General features: G+C 33.0%; 1 protein-coding gene and 1 long non-coding RNA gene across 3 annotated transcripts; one reads left to right on the top strand and one right to left on the bottom strand.

Moving 5' to 3' along the window:
• Window positions 1-1591: 1591 nt before the first annotated feature.
• smn1 (survival of motor neuron 1, telomeric) lies at window positions 1592-22413 on the bottom strand. Of its 2 annotated transcripts, XM_052557884.1 has the most exons (9): window positions 22107-22413; window positions 21748-21819; window positions 21539-21658; window positions 21253-21450; window positions 2373-2534; window positions 2156-2230; window positions 1933-2043; window positions 1772-1838; window positions 1592-1681 (listed from the first exon to the last, which is right to left on the bottom strand). In XM_052557884.1, exons 1-8 carry the CDS (start codon window positions 22152-22154, stop codon window positions 1782-1784), a joined length of 843 nt encoding a protein of 280 aa, XP_052413844.1. In that variant the 5' UTR covers window positions 22155-22413; the 3' UTR covers window positions 1592-1681; window positions 1772-1781. The 2 variants fall into 2 exon arrangements, with proteins under 2 accessions (XP_052413844.1, XP_052413845.1); XM_052557885.1 differs by lacking the exon at window positions 21748-21819 and having other exon boundaries at window positions 1592-1838; window positions 22107-22264.
• Window positions 4448-10901, top strand: LOC127958854 (uncharacterized). The gene is made up of 2 exons (XR_008154164.1): window positions 4448-5175; window positions 10778-10901. It is a non-coding gene; the product is annotated as an uncharacterized LOC127958854 (long non-coding RNA).
• Window positions 22414-22747: the final 334 nt, after the last annotated feature.

Genomic DNA, 22747 nt, shown 5'->3' with positions numbered 1-22747 from the left:
ATCCTGTTACATCGAATGATTCGTTCGCGAACCGGATATCACAAACTGCTTTGTTTTGAACTCACTCACAACAGACACAGAAGAGAAGACAATGCTGAATTAAGTCATAGTTTTTGCTATTTTGGACCAAAATGTATTTTCGATGCTTAAAAAATTCTAACTGACCCTCTGATGTAACATGGACTACTTTGATGATGTTTTTCTTGTCTGGACATGGACAGTATACCGTACACACAGTTTCAATGGAGGGACTGAGAGCTCTCGGACTAAATCTAAAATATCTTAAACTGTGTTCCGAAGATGATCGGAGGTCTAACTGGTTTGGAACGACATCAGGGTGAGTTATTAATAATATAATTATGATTTTTGGGTGAACTATCCCTTTAAGTGACAATATCACACCAAATGCTGCCACCTTGTGTTTAACATTAAACATATGTGATCATTTAACTTGAGAGGCCAATGTTTTTAATTTGTATAAATATAAAAAACAAGAAAATCTAATTTCTTAATGTAGTATTATGTTATGGTTTGTCATCAAATATATTGCTACTGTGATCATTTTACATTTTTCAGATGGTGTCCTCAATGGTTTAACAAATAATTACTAATACAACTGAGAGGGGGGAAAAGCATGATAGATCATCTGGCAGGAAAGGGGAAAAAAAGAAGAAGAAAAAAGGAAGTTTGATGGCAGTGAAAGAGATTTTAATAAGGAACATTATTTAAGTGAAAAATTATGGCACAGATGTCAATAGTTCAATATTTATCTTTAGTAAGATGTTGCTTGCACTTTACAAATATCCAGACAAGTAAAACAGAAGCTGGAGAATATCTGGGCAGGTTGAAGGTGAGCTCTCAAATTGCATTTCCATACAGTGCTTTAATTCTCATGTCCTTATGAACTCATGCCATGATCATGTTTTTATTGGCAGGTTGAGAAGAGATACCATGAATAACTTTTTGGAGCATAATGGAAGAAATCTGCTGCATTATATGAAGAAAAATCAGTTTGATGTACTGATGTATATATAGTTTCTCTGTAACAGTATGGACAAACATGAAAATCGATTGCACAGCTATGCTAATCTTTCTGAATTTTCTTTCCTGTTTGTGTCTCAGGTGCTCATGCCAAGGTTACCAGACACTGCACCAGATACAGCTTTGGTCCAGCTTCATATGTGGCAATCCCCAGCTGCAACTTGACAAAAATATTAATCAATTGATAAGGAGATCATCAGTCCTCTAAGATGGATTTCACATGAGGCAAACCATTCAAAACTAAAGCCCATACCAGATATGGCAAGGAGGAAGAGTTTGTTAAATGAGATGCCAACTTACACAATTCCCCCAGTGTTGTATATTCCTTTCACAATACAAAATTTCACCCAATTACAATTTAAATAGGTTGGTTGAAATAATAAAGCCAAAATACTGTGACCTTGAAATCTTTTTTACTTCATCCATATCAATGACATTCAGCAAATTAATGCTAATGAAATCAGAATGAAATGTAATTTTGTAATGCTTGATAAAGATCCCAAAATGATTTGTAATAAAATTAATGTTAATACACACACACACTTTGGAAAAAAAAGCACAATTACTTTTATTTATTTACAAACAATACAAAATAGAAATCGGAATCAAGCCTGCTGCAGAATCACATTCATATTCGACTCTAAATGGAAAAAAGTAATAGTGAACCTAAATCAGAAATTCGAACAAGTCAAAGCAATTTGTAAAAATTCTAAGGTTAATAAAAACCAACCGCTGGGTCTTTATTTCCGATGTGATTTCTTGGATGCCGCAGCCTCTCTACGACCTTGTTTTAAACCCTGTGAATGAGACAAGAGTTTAAGTTTAAAACCAACAAAGCAGGTGCAGAAGACAACATTTGTTAATGACAAGTAACAAATAGTAAAACTGTACCAAATAGTATCCCGTGTGATAGCCACTCATGTACCAGGAAATAAGCATACTGCCCAAAGCCTCATCATCCTCTAAAGAGTCTGGACTCATTGGTGGAGGTGGTGGGATCATCTGGGCCAACAATAAATTCATATTTTAGTTAATTTGCCCCATTTTAAGCTGTGTTTGTTAATGCCTTTACTAGATCACTTTTTATATAAGAACATTTCCAGCTGCTTCTTACTGGAGGACCGGGTGGAATCATTGGAGGCCATCCAGGGAAGAAAGCTCCAGGACCTTCTGATCGTCTGCCATCCATCTGGAGAGAACAATGTCTTAGTTTTTTTGTGTGGTGCAATATAAAAACAACTTATCTGACAAGCTAGCGAATCGCTTTGCAATGTTAAATACTGCATTTCAAAACAAGAAAAGACTGTGCCACAGAGATGTTAAATATTCACTTTTTGGAAGTGAGGTCCTGGTGGGGGTCCAGGTGGAAAACCAGGAACCCATGATGGAGGCCCCATGGGAGATCTGCCTTTAGGTTTGTGATTCTGATGGCCGGACTTCTGCGGAGTGAAAGATCGATCGCTCTCCTCTGTTGAAGACTCAGTCTCTCTGACCTGAAATTAGACAAGTGAACAACAAATGTTATACAACTGCATTATTAAAGAAATAGAAAATTTGCTTCATTTTTTTTCAACTCCAGGCAATCCAAGATGTAGATTCTATATGCTTCTTTATCAAAACGTATTTGGAGAAATAAACATTACTTGCTCATCAATGGATCCTATGGGTGCCGTCAAAATGGGAGTCTAAATTGGTGATTAAAACACCACAATAATCCACAACATCTATAATCTGTAACATCTTGTTAAGTGAAAAGTTGTATGCTTGCAATAACTACAGTAAAAAAATGTATTAAAACCTATATTAGGAGAGAACTATGCACAGAACAAGCAAAAACAATTCTAAACAATTATGTTGTTAGACTACAGTAAGAGAGGAACGGGAGATTTCCGTTTTTCTCTTTTCTGCTTTTTCACTGGAAGAACCAGTACCATGGATTATGTTTTTGGCCAGAGATGAAGGTTTGAAGTTAAAACACCTAACTGATTAATTACTTTCTTACAAACATGCAGCTTTTCACTTAACAAGATGTTAATTGATGGACTATTTTTATCAGTTGTTTGGACTCTCATTCTGACGGCACCCATTCGCTGCAGAGGGTCCACTGGCGAGCAAGTGACATAATAGTACATTTCTCAAATTATCTTCCAACGAATAAACAAAATTATCTACATGTAGGATGGCATGCATGTTGGTAATTTCAGAAAATTGTCATTTGTGATTGTGAACTATTCCTTAAACCCCTCAAAGGTATGGGAGGCCCTTTCAGCATAAAAACGTCCCAGCGTTACTCGTCGTAATTATATTTTTACTAGTAACAATTCAATTAAAGAGCTCTATAATTTAATTTCTACTAGTTACAATTACAATTATAGAGCTCTATAATTCAATTGTTACTAGTAACAATTACAATTATAGAGCTCTCTAATTGAATTCTTACTAGTAACAATTACAATTATAGAGCTCTCTAATTGAATTCTTACTAGTAACAATTACAATTATAGAGCTCTCTAATTGAATTTTTACTAGTAACAATTATGATTATAGAGCTCTCTAATTCAATTGTTACTAGTAACAATTCCAATTAGAGAGCTCTACAATTCATTTATTACTAGTCATATGTCTCCATTGACTTCCATTCATTTTTAATTATAGAGCTCTGCAATTCAATTGTTACTAGTAACAATTCGGATTATAGAGCTCTCTAATTGAATTGTTACTAGTAACAATTACAATTATAGAGCTCTGTAATTCAATTGTTACTAGTAACAATTATGATTATAGAGCTCTCTAATTGAATTCTTACTAGTAACAATTACAATTATAGAGCTCTCTAATTGAATTCTTACTAGTAACAATTACAATTATAGAGCTCTCTAATTGAATTATTACTAGTAACAATTATCATTATAGAGCTCTCTAATTGAATTCTTACTAGTAACAATTGAATTACAGAGCTCTTCAATTGATTTATTACTAGTAAAAATACACATTAAAGATATGTGTAATTGCAGAGCTCTATAATTGAATTACAGAGCTCTCTAATTCAATTGTTACTAGTAACAATTGAATTAGAGAGCTCTCTAATCGTAATTGTTACTAGTAACAATTGAATTACAGAGCTCTCTAATCATAATTGTTACTAGTAACAATTCAATTAGAGAGCTCTGTAATATGGGAGGCCGTTTCAGCAAAAAAACGTTCCAGCGTTACTCGTCCTAATTATATTTTTACTAGTAACAATTCAATTAAAGAGCTCTATAATTAAAAATGAATGGAAGTCAATATGGGAGGCCGTTTCAGCAAAAAAACGTTCCAGCGTTACTCGTCCTAATTATATTTTTACTAGTAACAATTCAATTAAAGAGCTCTATAATTTAATTTTTACTAGTAACAATTACAATTATAGAGCTCTATAATTCAATTTTTACTAGTAACAATTATGATTGTAGAGCTCTCTAATTGAATTATAGAGCTCTGCAATTGTATTCTTACTAGTAACAACTGAATTAAAGAGCTCTATAATTCAATTTTTACTAGTAACAATTCCAATTAGAGAGCTCTACAATTCATTTATTACTAGTAAGAATACAATTGCAGAGCTCTGTAATTCAGTTGTTACTAGTAATAATCCAATTGCAGAGCTCTGCAATTCCACTAGAGAGCTCTCTAATTCAATTGTTACTAGTAAAAACTGAATTATAGAGCTCTCTAATTGTAATTGTTACTAGTAAAAACTGAATTAGAGAGCTCTTTAATTCAATTCTTACTAGTAACAATTCCAATTACAGAGCTCTATAATTGTATTATTACTAGTAGAAACTCCTATTCATGAGATGCAAAACAGATTGCAGATATCCCGCCTACAACAGTGCGTTTCAAAATAAAAGCCCTGTAGCGTGGTTCTAAAGTATCCTGAAATATTTTACAGACTTAGGTAACATTAATCATGTTCACATTAAAGCAAAATTAAGATGATGCCTGAGATGAATATTTACAGTGTTTAGAATTGATATGCAATAATAGAATGATTGTGTTTGTTGTTTAGTAAAATAGAAAACATTAGGCCAAATAGTCTTAAACTTTTTTATAAATTGTGACTCGGGGTTAAATCTAGCCTAAAGTTTTTTTCAAGTTTTTTTTTTTTTCTTCTTTTTTTCTCCAGGTTGCAATATTGTTTTATATTTTGCCTTCAAATAAGCTTATGCCTGTTGTGGTTGCATGTGTTTGTTGTTAAGTAAAATGAACAAGAGAACACTGAGGAATTCTGACTGTGCATTTAACTCTTTTGTATATATAAATATATATTATCGTTAGTCTCATATCATAATTGATAAAAGTTATATTTCAATGTTTTTGGTAAACAAGAAAAAACAAATTTTTTAGAAATCACATTGTTATTTTTTATTGATATTATAACAGTACATTCAACCAGATGTGTGAACAAGTATGCAAAAACAAAAAGATCCATCATCAATTGCCTAACCAATAAAAGTGACTTAGGCAGAATATGCCATGACTTTCTCTTACATATAAAATGCAAACATAACAAAACTTGTTTTACTCTCCTAAATGTAGCCAAGATGTGTAACTTGTGAACCCTAACCAAGTTGTTTCTTATTAATGTCTAACCTTAACCACTGTTTTCCTTTTCTACCCTTAATCAAAGTTCCACTTAGGTGCTGTGCAAACATAACCAAAGTTTTTTTATTCTCCTAAATATAACCAAGATGTGTAATTTGTCCTGACGGCAGTAATGGGATGGGACTGTAGGCAGTCCAGAGAGCCATTCTTTCAGGAAGGTCTGGTCAACATCTGATATGGGCACACATGGGCCAGTCTTGTTGATCTCGGGTTTACACGGATCAGTTTTGGATTTTAACCATGATCCGATGGTTCTGGGGGCGATGCAAAGTGTTGAACAGAAAAGATTCTTACACACAGGTAGTTTACGTCTATCTGCCAGTTGCAGGTGGTATAATAGGGACGTTGTTCTCCAAGATGCAACACCACCTTTCTTCTGTTTTATGGGCACATTTTGGACTAGAGTCTGGATATACAGCTTGCGTGTCTCCCAGAAAGGCATGGACCAGAAATTGTTGAAGATATCTGTTCCATGCTATTCAATCAGTTTCTCTGACTTTAAGCAGTGATGTGATGTGTAGGGTGGGCCCATGGTCTTTGGGGGTCTCTCCTGTCCCATTGGATTCTTCTAATTCTCCCCCTTAAGACGCTTCTCCTTTATCAGTTCTCTCGTCCACATATCTGGCCTTGGGCGCCTATGACGTTGAACAGCAGAAGTTTCAAGTACATCTCCTGCATCTCCTTCACTGACAGCTCCTTGAGCTGTGTCTGTATCACTACCATTATCTGGGCTGTCATCTTTCTCAGGTGTATAGTCCTCATCCAAGACAGTGTCATCGATTTCACTATTTGACGATAAATCAGGATCTGATTCTGCTCTGGAGGCTTTACTGGCCGTTTCCTCTTCTATTTGTTGCCCCATGTCTACGCCATTACCTTCTTTCTCAGATCTGCTCTCATCTAAATCCTCCAACTCCACTACATGGGTATCAACTTTATTTCCTGACATTAAAACAGAAAATGGAGTGCTGTTGATTATTTTAACTCAGTAAATCATGTTAAATTCATAGGTCCACTGCAAAAAAAAAAAAAAAAAAAAAAAAAAAAAATTCTAAATCTTACCAAATACTTCTTATGTCTAGTCAAAATGTCTAATTTATATAAAAAACAATTTTACTTTTTTTTATTGTACTATTTTTACTTTTATTTGCATTTAAAATAAAAAGTAAATGCTTGAAAAATTACTTCACTTTATTTTTTACAGCATCTTTGCATATCTGAACCCTTTCCAGCAGTGACTGTATGATTTTGAGATACATCCTTTCACATTGAGGACATTTGAGGGACTCAAACCCAAATATTTAAAAAGATTCCAACATTCACTGATGCTTCAGAAGGAAACAAGATGCATTAAGAGCTGGGGGGTAAAAACTTTAGGAATTTGAAGATCAAGGTAAATTGTACTTAATTTGTGTACCGGGAAACATACAAGTATCTTCTGTTGCTTAAGAAGGGCAGAACTAAATGGAAAACAATTATATTTCAACAAAATAAGAAAAATTTGGCCATCTTCATTGTGTTCAAAAGTTTTCTTAATGCATCTTGTTTCCTTCTGGAGCATCAGTGAATGTTTGAATCTTTTTAAATAGTTGTGTTTGAGTCCCTCAAATGTCCTCAGTGTGAAAAGATGCATCTCAAAATCATAAAGTCACTGCTGGAAAGGGTTGAAATATGCAAAGATACTGGAAAACTGAAGAATCTGCAGGACCTTAAAGATTTTTCTGAAGAACGCTGCTCAGTTTAACTGTTCAGAACAAACAAGGGACTCATGCACAACCATCACAAAACAGAAAGACAGTCGAGGATCATCAGGTAACAGCACACAGTATATATAACTTTTGAGTGGGGTTATTTTAATAATTTCAGCAATTCTTTTGTCTTGTGGACTAAATGTTAATATCTTTTATGCACAATATCTTACTCAGGACAGTACTAAATAAAAAATAACATGCATTTAGTATGATCTCTCTTATTTTTTGAAAATTACTCATATTTTCACAGATTCTGCAAGGGGTGCCCAAACTTTCGATCCCCACTGTAAAAACATAAAAACTATCATATTGTATTATTTGTCTGATGATGTTCAATTATCAATCAATTCATCCATAACCAAGAGAATTACTAGATGATTTTCATTATCATTATTATTACTATCATCATTATCATAGATTTTGGCCTTTATCATAGACTTTGGCCTTTTCAGAACTTTTACTATTATTATCATTATTATTATCAATATCATTATTATTATTATCATTACTATTACTATCATCATTATCATAGATTTTGGCCTTTATCATAGACCTTTCAGTGTCCCACATCAAAAAAAATTAAATGTTGGGTTTAATTAAAAATATTATGTCACCAGGTTCAACACAATTTGTTTAACTAATCTCAACAAACAATAATTTAGTTCATTTTACAAAAGATGTTAAAGTAAACTTAAATTAACAAACCTTAGTAGAATCAACAAACAACAATTAAGTTCATTGTACATGAAAATTGTGATTAATGATGACAAAGAAAAAATACTGATTCCACTTCAGAAACACCGCCCCCTGCAATAAGGATTTTGTAAGACTTTAATACTGAATCAGTACACTAGAGTGCAGTCGCCCAATACGATTCAACGCCAACATTGCTCCTTAGTTAAGGTTCATCAAACAGACCACAAACACACGTTTGAAATGCAATACTACATTTCGAAGAACTTTTTTGTGTAATTTGTTCTAAATTACTTTAGAACAAGTTCATTAACTCAACTGTGATCTGTTATTACTCAGGTACCTATCTAATGGTGCTACACTTCTGCAAGAGGGTGACAGAACAACAATTACCCATAATACACTGCAAAATCCTCAGCCAATGAGATTCAAGTCTGTATTGGTTTTATTAATCTGTTACTTTTATGCAACAGTTATGTTGGCTGAACAAATCATTTTTAAGTAAAGCTGACAATACACACTTTTTTGTTGAATGAACTAGACTAAATTAAGTTCACATTGTTAAAGTAAATTGGCAAAAGTGAAAGTACATTTTTTTGAGTGTAGGAAGCACCAGATTGTTTTTAGACAACTTGCACTAAGAGCACTAATATGTCTATAAATTCTTTTATGAATGTGTTATCTGCATTTTCTCTTTTTATTTTGTTAGGAGACGTCCTGGGGTTTTTAAAATGGTATTGTGTTTGAATTTAATGTTTTGGCTACAAATCGCAGATATTGCAGACTGCTCAGCCCTGCCTCTCACCGTGTACTTCGTCCATGTCAGCTGGGGGCGCCAAAATTTCCCGCCTGCCTGTTTATATACCCCAGTTGAATATGCATAAGGCACGATTAGCATAATGATATGTCACCGATTACAGAGCTCTGTAATGCAATTGTTACTAGTAAGAATTGCTATTGTAGAGCTCTGTAATTCAATTTGAACTAGTAAGATTGCAATTACAGAGCTCTCTAATTCTAATTGTTACTAGTAAGAACTGAATTATGGAGCTCTGTAACTTAATTCTTACTAGTAACAATTCAATTAGAGAGCTCTGTAATTTAATTATAGAGCTCTATAATCCAATTGTTACTAGTAACAATTGAATTAGAGAGCTCTATAATTAAATTATTACTAGTAAGAATTGCAATTAGAGAGCTCTGCAATTGAATTCTTACTAGTAATAATTTGATTATAGAGCTCTATAAATGAATTACAGAGCTCTCTAATTGAATTGTTACTAGTAACAATTATGATTAGAGAGCTCTGTAATTCAATTGTTACTAGTAACAATTACGATTAGAGAGCTCTCTAATTCAATTGTTACTAGTAACAATTGAATTAGAGAGCTCTGTAATTCAATTAGAGAGCTCTGCAATTACACATATCTTTAATGTGTATTTTTACTAGTAATAAATCAATTGAAGAGCTCTGTAATTCAATTGTTACTAGTAAGAATTCAATTAGAGAGCTCTATAATGGTAATTGTTACTAGTAATAATTCAATTAGAGAGCTCTATAATTGTAATTGTTACTAGTAAGAATTCAATTAGAGAGCTCTATAATTGTAATTGTTACTAGTAAGAATTCAATTAGAGAGCTCTATAATCATAATTGTTACTAGTAACAATTGAATTAGAGAGCTCTATAATTGTAATTGTTACTAGTAACAATTCAATTAGAGAGCTCTATAATCCGAATTGTTACTAGTAACAATTGAATTGCAGAGCTCTATAATTAAAAATGAATGGAAGTCAATATGGGAGGCCGTTTCAGCAAAAAAACGTCCCAGCGTTACTCGTCGTAATTATATTTTTACTAGTAACAATTCAATTAAAGAGCTCTATAATTTAATTTCTACTAGTAACAATTACAATTATAGAGCTCTATAATTCAATTTTTACTAGTAACAATTATGATTGTAGAGCTCTCTAATTGAATTATAGAGCTCTGCAATTGTATTCTTACTAGTAACAACTGAATTAAAGAGCTCTATAATTCAATTTTTACTAGTAACAATTCCAATTAGAGAGCTCTACAATTCATTTATTACTAGTAAGAATACAATTGCAGAGCTCTGCAATTCAGTTGTTACTAGTAATAATCCAATTGCAGAGCTCTGCAATTCCACTAGAGAGCTCTCTAATTCAATTGTTACTAGTAAAAACTGAATTATAGAGCTCTCTAATTGTAATTGTTACTAGTAAAAACTGAATTAGAGAGCTCTTTAATTCAATTCTTACTAGTAACAATTCCAATTACAGAGCTCTATAATTGTATTATTACTAGTAGAAACTCCTATTCATGAGATGCAAAACAGATTGCAGATATCCCGCCTACAACAGTGCATTTCAAAATAAAAGCCCTGTAGCGTGGTTCTAAAGTATCCTGAAATATTGTACAGACTTAGGTAACATTAATCATGTTCACATTAAAGCAAAATTAAGATGATGCCTGAGATGAATATTTACAGTGTTTAGAATTGATATGCAATAATAGAATGATTGTGTTTGTTGTTTAGTAAAATAGAAAACATTAGGCCAAATAGTCTTAAACTTTTTTATAAATTGTGACTCGGGGTTAAATCTAGCCTAAAGTTTTTTTCAAGTTTTTTTTTTTTTTCTTCTTCTTTTTTTCTCCAGGTTGCAATATTGTTTTATATTTTGCCTTCAAATAAGCTTATGCCTGTTGTGGTTGCATGTGTTTGTTGTTAAGTAAAATGAACAAGAGAACACTAAGGAATTCTGACTGTGCATTTAACTCTTTTGTATATATAAATATATATATTATCGTTAGTCTCATATCATAATTGATAAAAGTTATATTTCAATGTTTTGGTAAACAAGAAAAAATTTTTTTTTAGAAATCACATTGTTATTTTTTATTGATATTATAGCAGTACATTCAACCAGATGTGTGAACAAGTATGCAAAAAGAAAAAGATCCATCATCAATTGCCTAACCAATAAAAGTGACTTAGGCAGAATATGCCATGACTTTCTCTTACATATAAAATGCAAACATAACAAAACTTGTTTTACTCTCCTAAATGTAACCAAGATGTGTAACTTGTGAACCCTAACCAAGTTGTTTCTTATTAATGTCTAACCTTAACCACTGTTTTCCTTTCCCACCCTTAATCGAAGTTCCACTTAGGTGCTGTGCAAACATAACCAAAGTTTTTTTTATTCTCCTAAATATAACCAAGATGTGTAATTTGTCCTGACGGCAGTAATGGGATGGGACTGTAGGCAGTCCAGAGAGCCATTCTTTCAGGAAGGTCTGGTCAACATCTGATATGGGCACACATGGGCCAGTCTTGTTGATCTCGGGTTTACACGGATCAGTTTTGGATTTTAACCATGATCCGATGGTTCTGGGGGCGATGCAAAGTGTTGAACAGAAAAGATTCTTACACACAGGTAGTTTACGTCTATCTGCCAGTTGCAGGTGGTATAATAGGGACGTTGTTCTCCAAGATGCAACAACACCTTTCTTCTGTTTTATGGGCACATTTTGGACTAGAGTCTGGATATACAGCTTGTGTGTCTCCCAGAAAGGCATGGACCAGAAATTGTTGAAGATATCTGTTCCATGCTCTTCATTCAGTTTCTCTGACTTTAAGCAGTGATGTGATGTGCAGGGTGGGCCCATGATCTTTGGTGGTCTCTCCTGTCCCATTGGATTCTTCTAAATCTCCCCCTTAAGACGCTTCTCCTTTATCAGCTCTCGCTTCCACATATCTGGCCTTGGGCGCCTATGACGTTGAACAGCAGAAGTTTCAAGTACATCTCCTGCATCTCCTTCACTGACAGCTCCTTGAGCTGTGTCTGTATCACTACCATTATCTGGGCTGTCATCTTTCTCAGGTGTATAGTCCTCATCCAAGACAGTGTCATCGATTTCACTATTTGACGATAAATCAGGATCTGATTCTGCTCTGGAGGCTTTACTGGCCGTTTCCTCTTCTATTTGTTGCCCCATGTCTACGCCATTACCTTCTTTCTCAGATCTGCTCTCAACTAAATCCTCCAACTCCACTACATGGGTATCAACTTTATTTCCTGACATTAAAACAGAAAATGGAGTGCTGTTGAGTATTTTAACTCAGTAAATCATGTTAAATTCATAGGTCCACTGCAAAAAAAAAAAAAAAAAAAAAAAAAAAAAATTCTAAATCTTACCAAATACTTCTTATGTCTAGTCAAAATGTCTAATTTATATAAAAAACAATTTTACTTTTTTTTATTTTACTATTTTTACTTTTATTTGCATTTAAAATAAAAAGTAAATGCTTGAAAAATTACTTCACTTTATTTTTTACAGCATCTTTGCATATCTGAACCCTTTCCAGCAGTGACTGTATGATTTTGAGATACATCCTTTCACATTGAGGACATTTGAGGGACTCAAACCCAAATATTTAAAAAGATTCCAACATTCACTGATGCTTCAGAAGGAAACAAGATGCATTAAGAGCTGGGGGGTAAAAACTTTAGGAATTTGAAGATCAAGGTAAATTGTACTTAATTTGTGTACCGGGAAACATACAAGTATCTTCTGTTGCTTAAGAAGGGCAGAACTAAATGGAAAACAATTATATTTCAACAAAATAAGAAAAAATTTGGCCATCTTTATTGTGTTCAAAAGTTTTCACCCCCCAGCTCTTAATGCATCTTGTTTCCTTCTGGAGCATCAGTGAATGTTTGAATCTTTTTAAATAGTTGTGTTTGAGTCCCTCAAATGTCCTCAGTGTGAAAAGATGCATCTCAAAATCATAAAGTCACTGCTGGAAAGGGTTCAAATATGCAAAGATACTGGAAAACTGAAGAATCTGCAGGACCTTAAAGATTTTTCTGAAGAACGCTGCTCAGTTTAACTGTTCAGAACAAACAAGGGACTCATGCACAACCATCACAAAACAGAAAGACAGTCGAGGATCATCAGGTAACAGAACACAGTACTAAGAACCAAGGGTTCCCAGACTTTTGAGTGGGGTTATTTTAATAATTTCAGGAATTCTTTTGTCTTGTGGACTAAATGTTAATATCTTTTATGCACAATATCTTACTCAGGACAGTACTAAATAAAAAATAACATGCATTTAGTATGATCTCTCTTATTTTTTGAAAATTACTCATATTTTCACAGATTCTGCAAGGGGTGCCCAAACTTTCGATCCCCACTGTAAAAACATAAAAACTATCATATTGTATTATTTGTCTGATGATGTTCAATTATCAATCAATTCATCCATAACCAAGAGAATTACTAGATGATTTTCATTATCATTATTATTACTATCATCATTATCATAGATTTTGGCCTTTATCATAGACTTTGGCCTTTTCAGAACTTTTACTATTATTATCATTATTATTATCAATATCATTATTATTATTATCATTACTATTACTATCATCATTATCATAGATTTTGGCCTTTATCATAGACCTTTCAGTGTCCCACATCAAAAAAAATTAAATGTTGGGTTTAATTAAAAATATTATGTCACCAGGTTCAACACAATTTGTTTAACTAATCTCAACAAACAATAATTTAGTTCATTTTACAAAAGATGTTAAAGTAAACTTAAATTAACAAACCTTAGTAGAATCAACAAACAACAATTCAGTTCATTGTACATGAAAATTGTGATTAATGATGACAAAGAAAAATTACTGATTCCACTTCAGAAACACCGCCCCCTGCAATAAGGATTTTGTAAGACTTTAATACCGAATCAGTACACTAGAGTGCAGTCGCCCAATACAATTCAACGCCAACATTGCTTCTTAATTAAGGTTCATCAAACAGACTACAAACACACGTTTCGAAGAACTTATTTGTGTAATTTGTTCTAAATTACATTAGAACAAGTTCATTAACTCAACTGTGATCTGTTATTACTCAGGTACCTATCTAATGGTGCTACACTTCTGCAAGAGGGTGACAGAACAACAATTACCCATAATACACTGCAAAATCCTCAGCCAATGAGATTCAAGTCTGTATTGGTTTTATTAATTTGTTACTTTTATGCAACAGTTATGTTGGCTGAACAAATCATTTTTAAGCTGACAATACACACTTTTTTGTTGAATGAACTAGACTAAATTAAGTTCACATTGTTAAAGTAAATTTGCAAAAGTGAAAGTAAATTTTGTAGTGTAGGAAGCACCAGATTGTTTTTAGACAACTTGCACTAAGAGCACTAATATGTCTATAATTTCTTTTATGAATGTGTTATCTGCATTTTCTCTTTTTATTTTGTTAGGAGACGTCCTGGGGATTTAAAATGGTATTGTGTTTGAATTTAATGTTTTGGCTACAAATCGCAGATATTGCAGACTGCTCAGCCCTGCCTCTCCACCGTGTACTTCGTCCATGTCAGCTGGGGGCGCCAAAATTTCCCGCCTGCCTGTTTATATACCCCAGTTGAATATGCATAAGGCACGATTAGCATAATGATATGTCACCGATTACAGAGCTCTGTAATGCAATTGTTACTAGTAAGAATTGCTATTGTAGAGCTCTGTAATTCAATTTGAACTAGTAAGATTGCAATTACAGAGCTCTCTAATTCTAATTGTTACTAGTAAGAACTGAATTATGGAGCTCTGTAACTTAATTCTTACTAGTAACAATTCAATTAGAGAGCTCTGTAATTTAATTATAGAGCTCTATAATCAAATTGTTACTAGTAACAATTGAATTAGAGAGCTCTATAATTAAATTATTACTAGTAAGAATTGCAATTAGAGAGCTCTGCAATTGAATTCTTACTAGTAATAATTTGATTATAGAGCTCTCTAAATGAATTACAGAGCTCTCTAATTGAATTGTTACTAGTAACAATTATGATTAGAGAGCTCTGTAATTCAATTGTTACTAGTAACAATTACGATTAGAGAGCTCTCTAATTCAATTGTTACTAGTATCAATTCAATTAGAGAGCTCTGTAATTCAATTATAGAGCTCTGCAATTACACATATCTTTAATGTGTATTTTTACTAGTAATAAATCAATTGAAGAGCTCTGTAATTCAATTGTTACTAGTAAGAATTCAATTAGAGAGCTCTATAATGGTAAATGTTACTAGTAATAATTCAATTAGAGAGCTCTATAATTGTAATTGTTACTAGTAATAATTCAATTAGAGAGCTCTATAATTGTAATTGTTACTAGTTAGAATTCAATTAGAGAGCTCTATAATCATAATTGTTACTAGTAACAATTGAATTACAGAGCTCTATAATTGTAATTGTTACTAGTAAGAATTCAATTAGAGAGCTCTATAATCAGAATTGTTACTAGTAACAATTGAATTGCAGAGCTCTATAATTAAAAATGAATGGAAGTCAATGGAGACATATGACTAGTAATAAATGAATTGTAGAGCTCTCTAATTGGAATTGTTACTAGTAACAATTGAATTAGAGAGCTCTATAATCATAATTGTTACTAGTAAAAATTCAATTAGAGAGCTCTATAATTGTAATTGTTACTAGTAAGAATTCAATTAGAGAGCTCTATAATTGTAATTGTTACTAGTAAGAATTCAATTAGAGAGCTCTATAATCATAATTGTTACTAGTAATAATTGAATTATAGAGCTCTATAATTGTAATTGTTACTAGTACAAATTAAATTATAGAGCTCTTTAATTGAATTGTTACTAGTAAAAATATAATTACGACGAGTAACGCTGGGACGTTTTTATGCTGAAAGGGCCTCCCATAAGTCAATGGAGACATATGACTAGTAATAAATGAATTGTAGAGCTCTCTAATTGGAATTGTTACTAGTAACAATTGAATTAGAGAGCTCTATAATCATAATTGTTACTAGTAAAAATTCAATTAGAGAGCTCTATAATTGTAATTGTTACTAGTAAGAATTCAATTAGAGAGCTCTATAATTGTAATTGTTACTAGTAAGAATTCAATTAGAGAGCTCTATAATCATAATTGTTACTAGTAATAATTGAATTATAGAGCTCTATAATTGTAATTGTTACTAGTACAAATTAAATTATAGAGCTCTTTAATTGAATTGTTACTAGTACAAATATAATTACGACGAGTAACGCTGGGACGTTTTTATGCTGAAAGGGCCTCCCATATCTGTAATTCATTTATAGAGCTCTATAATCAAATTATTACTAGTAAGAATTCAATTGCAGAGCTCTCTAATTGCAATTCTTACTAGTAACAATTAAATTATAGAGCTCTCTAATTTAATTGTTACTAGTAACAATTTGATTATAGAGCTCTATAATTAAATTACAGAGCTCTCTAATTGAATTGTTACTAGTAAGAATTAAGTTACAGAGCTCCATAATTCAGTTCTTACTAGTAACAATTAGAATTAGAGAGCTCTGTAATTGCAATCTTACTAGTTCAAATTGAATTACAGAGCTCTACAATAGCAATTCTTACTAGTAACAATTGCATTACAGAGCTCTGTAATCGGTGACAAATCATTATGCTAATCGTGCCTTATGCATATTCAACTGGGGTATATAAACAGGCAGGCGGGAAACTTTGGCGCCTCCAGCTGACATGGACGAAGTACACGGTGGAGAGGCAGGGCTGAGCAGTCTGCAATATCTGCGATTTGTAGCAAAAACATTAAATTCAAACACAATACCATTTTAAAACCCCCAGGACATCTCCTAACAAAATAAAAAGAGAAAATGCAGATAACACATTCATAAAAGAAATTATAGACATATTAGTGCTCTTAGTGCAAGTTGTCTAAAAACAATCTGGTGCTTCCTACACTCAAAAAAATTTACTTTCACTTTTGCCAATTTACTTTAACAATGTGAACTTAATTTAGTCTAGTTCATTCAACAAAAAAAGTGTGTATTGTCAGCTTTACTTAAAAATGATTTGTTCAGCCAACATAACTGTTGCATAAAAGTAACAGATTAATAAAACCAATACAGACTTGAATCTCATTGGCTGAGGATTTTGCAGTGTATTATGGGTAATTGTTGTTCTGTCACCCTCTTGCAGAAGTGTAGCACCATTAGATAGGTACCTGAGTAATAACAGATAACAGTTGAATTTAATGAACTTGTTCTAATGTAATTTAGAACAAATCACACAAGTAAGTTAGAAATGTAACATTGCATTTCAAACGTGTGTTTGTGGTCTGTTTGAGGTCTCTTTGACGAACCTTAATTAAGAAGCAATGATGGTGTTGAATTGTATTGGGTGACTGCATTCTAGTTTACTGATTCGGTGTTAAAGTCTTACAAAATCCTTATTGCAGGGGGCAGTGTTTCTGAAGTGGAATCAGTAATTTTTCTTTGTCATCATTAATCACAATTTTCATGTACAATGAACTGAATTGTTGTTTGTTGATTCTACTAAGGTTTGTTAATTTAGGTTTACTTTAACATCTTTTGTAAAATGAACTAAATTATTGTTTGTTGAGATTAGTTAAACAAATTGTGTTGAACCTGGTGACATAATATTTTTAATTAAACCCAACATTTAATTTTTTTTGATGTGGGACACTGAAAGGTCTATGATAAAGGCCAAAATCTATGATAATGATGATAGTAATAATAATGATAATGAAAATCATCTAGTAATTCTCTTGGTTATGGATGAATTGATTGATAATTGAACATCATCAGACAAATAATACAATATGATAGTTTTTATGTTTTTACAGTGGGGATCGAAAGTTTGGGCACCCCTTGCAGAATCTGTGAAAATATGAGTAATTTTCAAAAAATAAGAGAGATCATACTAAATGCATGTTATTTTTTATTTAGTACTGTCCTGAGTAAGATATTGTGCATAAAAGATATTAACATTTAGTCCACAAGACAAAAGAATTGCTGAAATTATTAAAAAAACTTTTCCCACTCAAAAGTTTGGGAACCCTTGGTTCTTAGTACTGTGTTCTGTTACCTGATGATCCTCGACTGTCTTTCTGTTTTGTGATGGTTGTGCATGAGTCCCTTGTTTGTTCTGAACAGTTAAACTGAGCAGCGTTCTTCAGAAAAATCTTTAAGGTCCTGCAGATTCTTCAGTTTTCCAGTATCTTTGCATATTTGAACCCTTTCCAGCAGTGACTTTATGATTTTGAGATGCACCTTATCACACTGAGGACATTTGAGGGACTCAAACAAAACTATTAAAAAAGATTCAAACATTCACTGATGCTCCAGAAGGAAACAAGATGCATTAAGAGCTGGGGGGTGAAAACTTTTGAACACAATGAAGATGGCCAAATTTTTCTTATTTTGTTGAAATATAATTGTTTTCCATTTAGTTCTGCCCTTCGTAAGCAACAGAAGATACTTGTATGTTTCCCGGTACACAAATTAAGTACAATTTACCTTGATCTTCAAATTCCAAAAGTTTTCACCCCCCCAGCTCTTAATGCATCTTGTTTCCTTCTGGAGCATCAGTGAATGTTTGAATCTTTTTAAATAGTTGTGTTTGAGTCCCTCAAATGTCCTCAATGTGAAAGGATGTATCTCAAAATCATACAGTCACTGCTGGAAAGGGTTCAGATATGCAAAGATGCTGGAAAAAATAAAGTGAAGTAATTTTTCAAGCATTTACTTTTTATTTTAAATGCAAATAAAAGTAAAAATAGTAAAATAAAAAAGTAAAATAGTTTTTTATATAAATTAGACATTTTGGCTAGACATAAGAAGTATTTGGTAAGATTTAGATTTTTTTTTTTTTTTTTGCAGTGGACCTATGAATTTAACATGATTTACTGAGTTAAAATACTCAACAGCACTCCATTTTCTGTTTTAATGTCAGGAAATAAAGTTGATACCCATGTAGTGGAGTTGGAGGATTTAGATGAGAGCAGATCTGAGAAAGAAGGTAATGGCGTAGACATGGGGCAACAGATAGAAGAGAAAACAGCCAGTAAAGCCTCCAGAGCAGAATCAGATCCTGATTTATCGTCAAATAGTGAAATCGATGACACTGTCTTGGATGAGGACTATACACCTGAGAAAGATGACAGCCCAGATAATGGTAGTGATACAGACACAGCTCAAGGAGCTGTCAGTGAAGGAGATGCAGGAGATGTACTTGAAACTTCTGCTGTTCAACGTCATAGGCGCCCAAGGCCAGATATGTGAAGCGAGAGCTGATAAAGGAGAAGCGTCTTAAGGGGGAGAATTAGAAGAATCCAATGGGACAGGAAAGACCACCAAAGACCATGGGCCCACCCTGCACATCACATCACTGCTTAAAGTCAGAGAAACTGACAGAAGAGCATGGAACAGATATCTTCAACAATTTCTGGTCCATGCCTTTCTGGGAGACACACAAGCTGTATATCCAGACTCTAGTCCAAAATGTGCCCATAAAACAGAAGAAAGGTGGTGTTGCATCTTGGAGAACAACGTCCCTATTATACCACCTGCAACTGGCAGATAGACGTAAACTACCTGTGTGTAAGAATCTTTTCTGTTCAACACTTTGCATCGCCCCCAGAACCATCGGATCATGGTTAAAATCCAAAACTGATCCATGTAAACCCGAGATCAACAAGACTGGCCCATGTGTGCCCATATCAGATGCTGACCAGACCTTCCTGAAAGAATGGCTCTCTGGACTGCCTACAGTCCCATTCCATTACTGCCGTCAGGACAAATTACACATCTTGGTTATATTTAGGAGAATAAAAAAAACTTTGGTTATGTTTGCACAGCACCTAAGTGGAACTTTGATTAAGGGTAGAAAAGTAAAACAGTGGTTAAGGTTAGACATTAATAAGAAACAACTTGGTTAGGGTTCACAAGTTACACATCTTGGTTACATTTAGGAGAGTAAAACAAGTTTTGTTATGTTTGCATTTTATATGTAAGAGAAAGTCATGGCATATTCTGCCAAGTCACTTTTATTGGTTAGGCAATTGATGATGGATCTTTTTCTTTTTGCATACTTGTTCACACATCTGGTTGAATGTACTGTTATAATATCAATAAAAAATAACAATGTGATTTCTAAAAAATTTGTTTTTTCTTGTCTACCAAAAACATTGAAATATAACTTTTATCAATTATGATATGAGACTAACGATAATATATATTTTTATATATACAAAAGAGTTAAATGCACAGTCAGAATTCCTCAGTGTTCGCTTGTTCATTTTACTTAACAACAAACACATGAGAAAAAAAGAAGAAGAAAAAAAAAAAACTTGAAAAAAACTTTAGGCTAGATTTAACCTCGAGTCACAATTTATAAAAAAGTTTAAGACTATTTGGCCTAATATTTTCTATTTTACTAAACAACAAACACAATCATTCTATTATTGCATATCAATTCTAAACACTGTAAATATTCATCTCAGGCATCATCTTAATTTTGCTTTAATGTGAACATGATTAATGTTACCTAAGTCTGTAAAATATTTCAGGATACTTTAGAACCACGCTACAGGGCTTTTATTTTGAAACGCACTGTTGTAGGCGGGATATCTGCAATCTGTTTTGCATCTCATGAATTGGAGTTTCTACTAGTAATAATACAATTATAGAGCTCTGTAATTGGAATTGTTACTAGTAAGAATTGAATTAAAGAGCTCTCTAATTCAGTTTTTACTAGTAACAATTACAATTAGAGAGCTCTGTAATTCAGTTTTTACTAGTAACAATTGAATTAGAGAGCTCTCTAGTGGAATTGTAGAGCTCTGCAATTGGATTATTACTAGTAACAACTGAATTACAGAGCTCTGCAATTGTATTCTTACTAGTAATAAATGAATTGTAGAGCTCTCTAATTGGAATTGTTACTAGTAAAAATTGAATTATAGAGCTCTTTAATTCAGTTGTTACTAGTAAGAATACAATTGCAGAGCTCTATAATTCAATTAGAGAGCTCTACAATCATAATTGTTACTAGTAAAAATTGAATTATAGAGCTCTATAATTGTAATTGTTACTAGTAAAAATTAAATTATAGAGCTCTTTAATTGAATTGTTACTAGTAAAAATATAATTACGACGAGTAACGCTGGGACGTTTTTATGCTGAAAGGGCCTCCCATACAAAGGACTAATTAAAACCAGTGTCACATTCTACATACATCTGCCGTTTTCTGTGTGTCTTCATCCAAATCTGAAGCCTCTGTCAGAAGGTCACATAGGTTCTGTTCTTCCTCATTACCATAATCAGTATAAAAGACCACACAAGTGCCCTTCTCCTGATCGATTGAGGAAATCGTGGCTGCATACAAGCTTCCATCTTCAGACCAGAACGCGTAACAGGAGTCCCCGACTTGCCACTATAAAAGACATTTCAGTTCATCTGCATCGGACAGTTTTATTTGGATAGTCCAAATCAACTCAAATACTCAAACCATTAATGTTTACCTCTTTATCAGGTGCGGCGTTACATCTTTTTCTGCTTTTACTCTTTTTGTTGTTTTTCCGCTTCTTCCCGGGGTTTTCTTTTTTGTGTGGCGTCACATTGCCCTCTCCTTTCAGTGCATTCTTGTGAGTAAAGAAGGAGCAGAGGTTACTGTAGAAGCAAAATAAACTGCAATGTATCAACTATCTCATCTTTTTAAAATCATTATTACCTTGAACGACGCAACCGCTTTATCATATGCTTTAATTAAAGCTGTATCATCCCAAATGTCAGAATCATCGCTCTGAAGAGAAGGAAGAGATTACTGACCACTGAACTGGATGATTTATACTAACGTTACATATTTCTCAGACGTCGTTACTCCAACTGACTTTAAAACCGAATCCACAAAACAAAATAATCACGAACTAGACATGTTGAACTTTTAATGTGCAGCCAACATATGCTAGCTAACGAGCAACAACAACCTGTTATATTTAACGTTACTCAAATCTAAAATAACGTAACGTTAGCTAGCGTAACGTAGTTAAATCTAACATCTTTGGCTCACTTAAATGGTTCAATACTCACTTGATCCGTCCCACGACGAAATACGATTTCCTCTGCACCATTTGCCATGGTGATTTTATATTTAAAACGGTATTATTTATCAAGTGCAACGTGCGCACCAATGTACGCCAGCTGCTGATGACGCTCAAATCATGCGACACTAGCGAATGCCATGCCCGATTCCTGAATGAATTGTTCTTTTGATTCGAATCTTTTCAACAAATGGATCTGAAAACCATAGACATCATATATGATGTGACGTCTATGCTGAAAACGGTGTGAACGATTCGTTCGGGATGTGTGTGTGTGTGTGTGTGTGTGTATGTATGTATGTATCTATATCTATCTATCTATCTATCTATCTATCTATCTATCTATCTATCTATATATATATATATATATATATATATATATATATATATATATATATATATATATATATATATATATATATATATATATATATATATATATATATATATATATATATATATATACCGGTGCATCTGAACAAATTAGAATATAATGGAACAATGTTTTATTTTTTTGTCATTTAATTTAAAAAAGCAAACTTATTTTTAATTCTGATGATTATGACTTACAGCTTATAGGAAAATCAGTCTCTCAAAAAATTATTGTATTTTCTCAAAGATCAATCAATT

This window comes from Carassius gibelio, chromosome B5 (genome assembly GCF_023724105.1).
Source record: "Carassius gibelio isolate Cgi1373 ecotype wild population from Czech Republic chromosome B5, carGib1.2-hapl.c, whole genome shotgun sequence".
Lineage (NCBI taxonomy): Eukaryota > Metazoa > Chordata > Actinopteri > Cypriniformes > Cyprinidae > Carassius > Carassius gibelio.
Note: the sequence above shows the minus strand (reverse complement) of the source record. Positions and strands in the feature narration are given on the sequence as shown.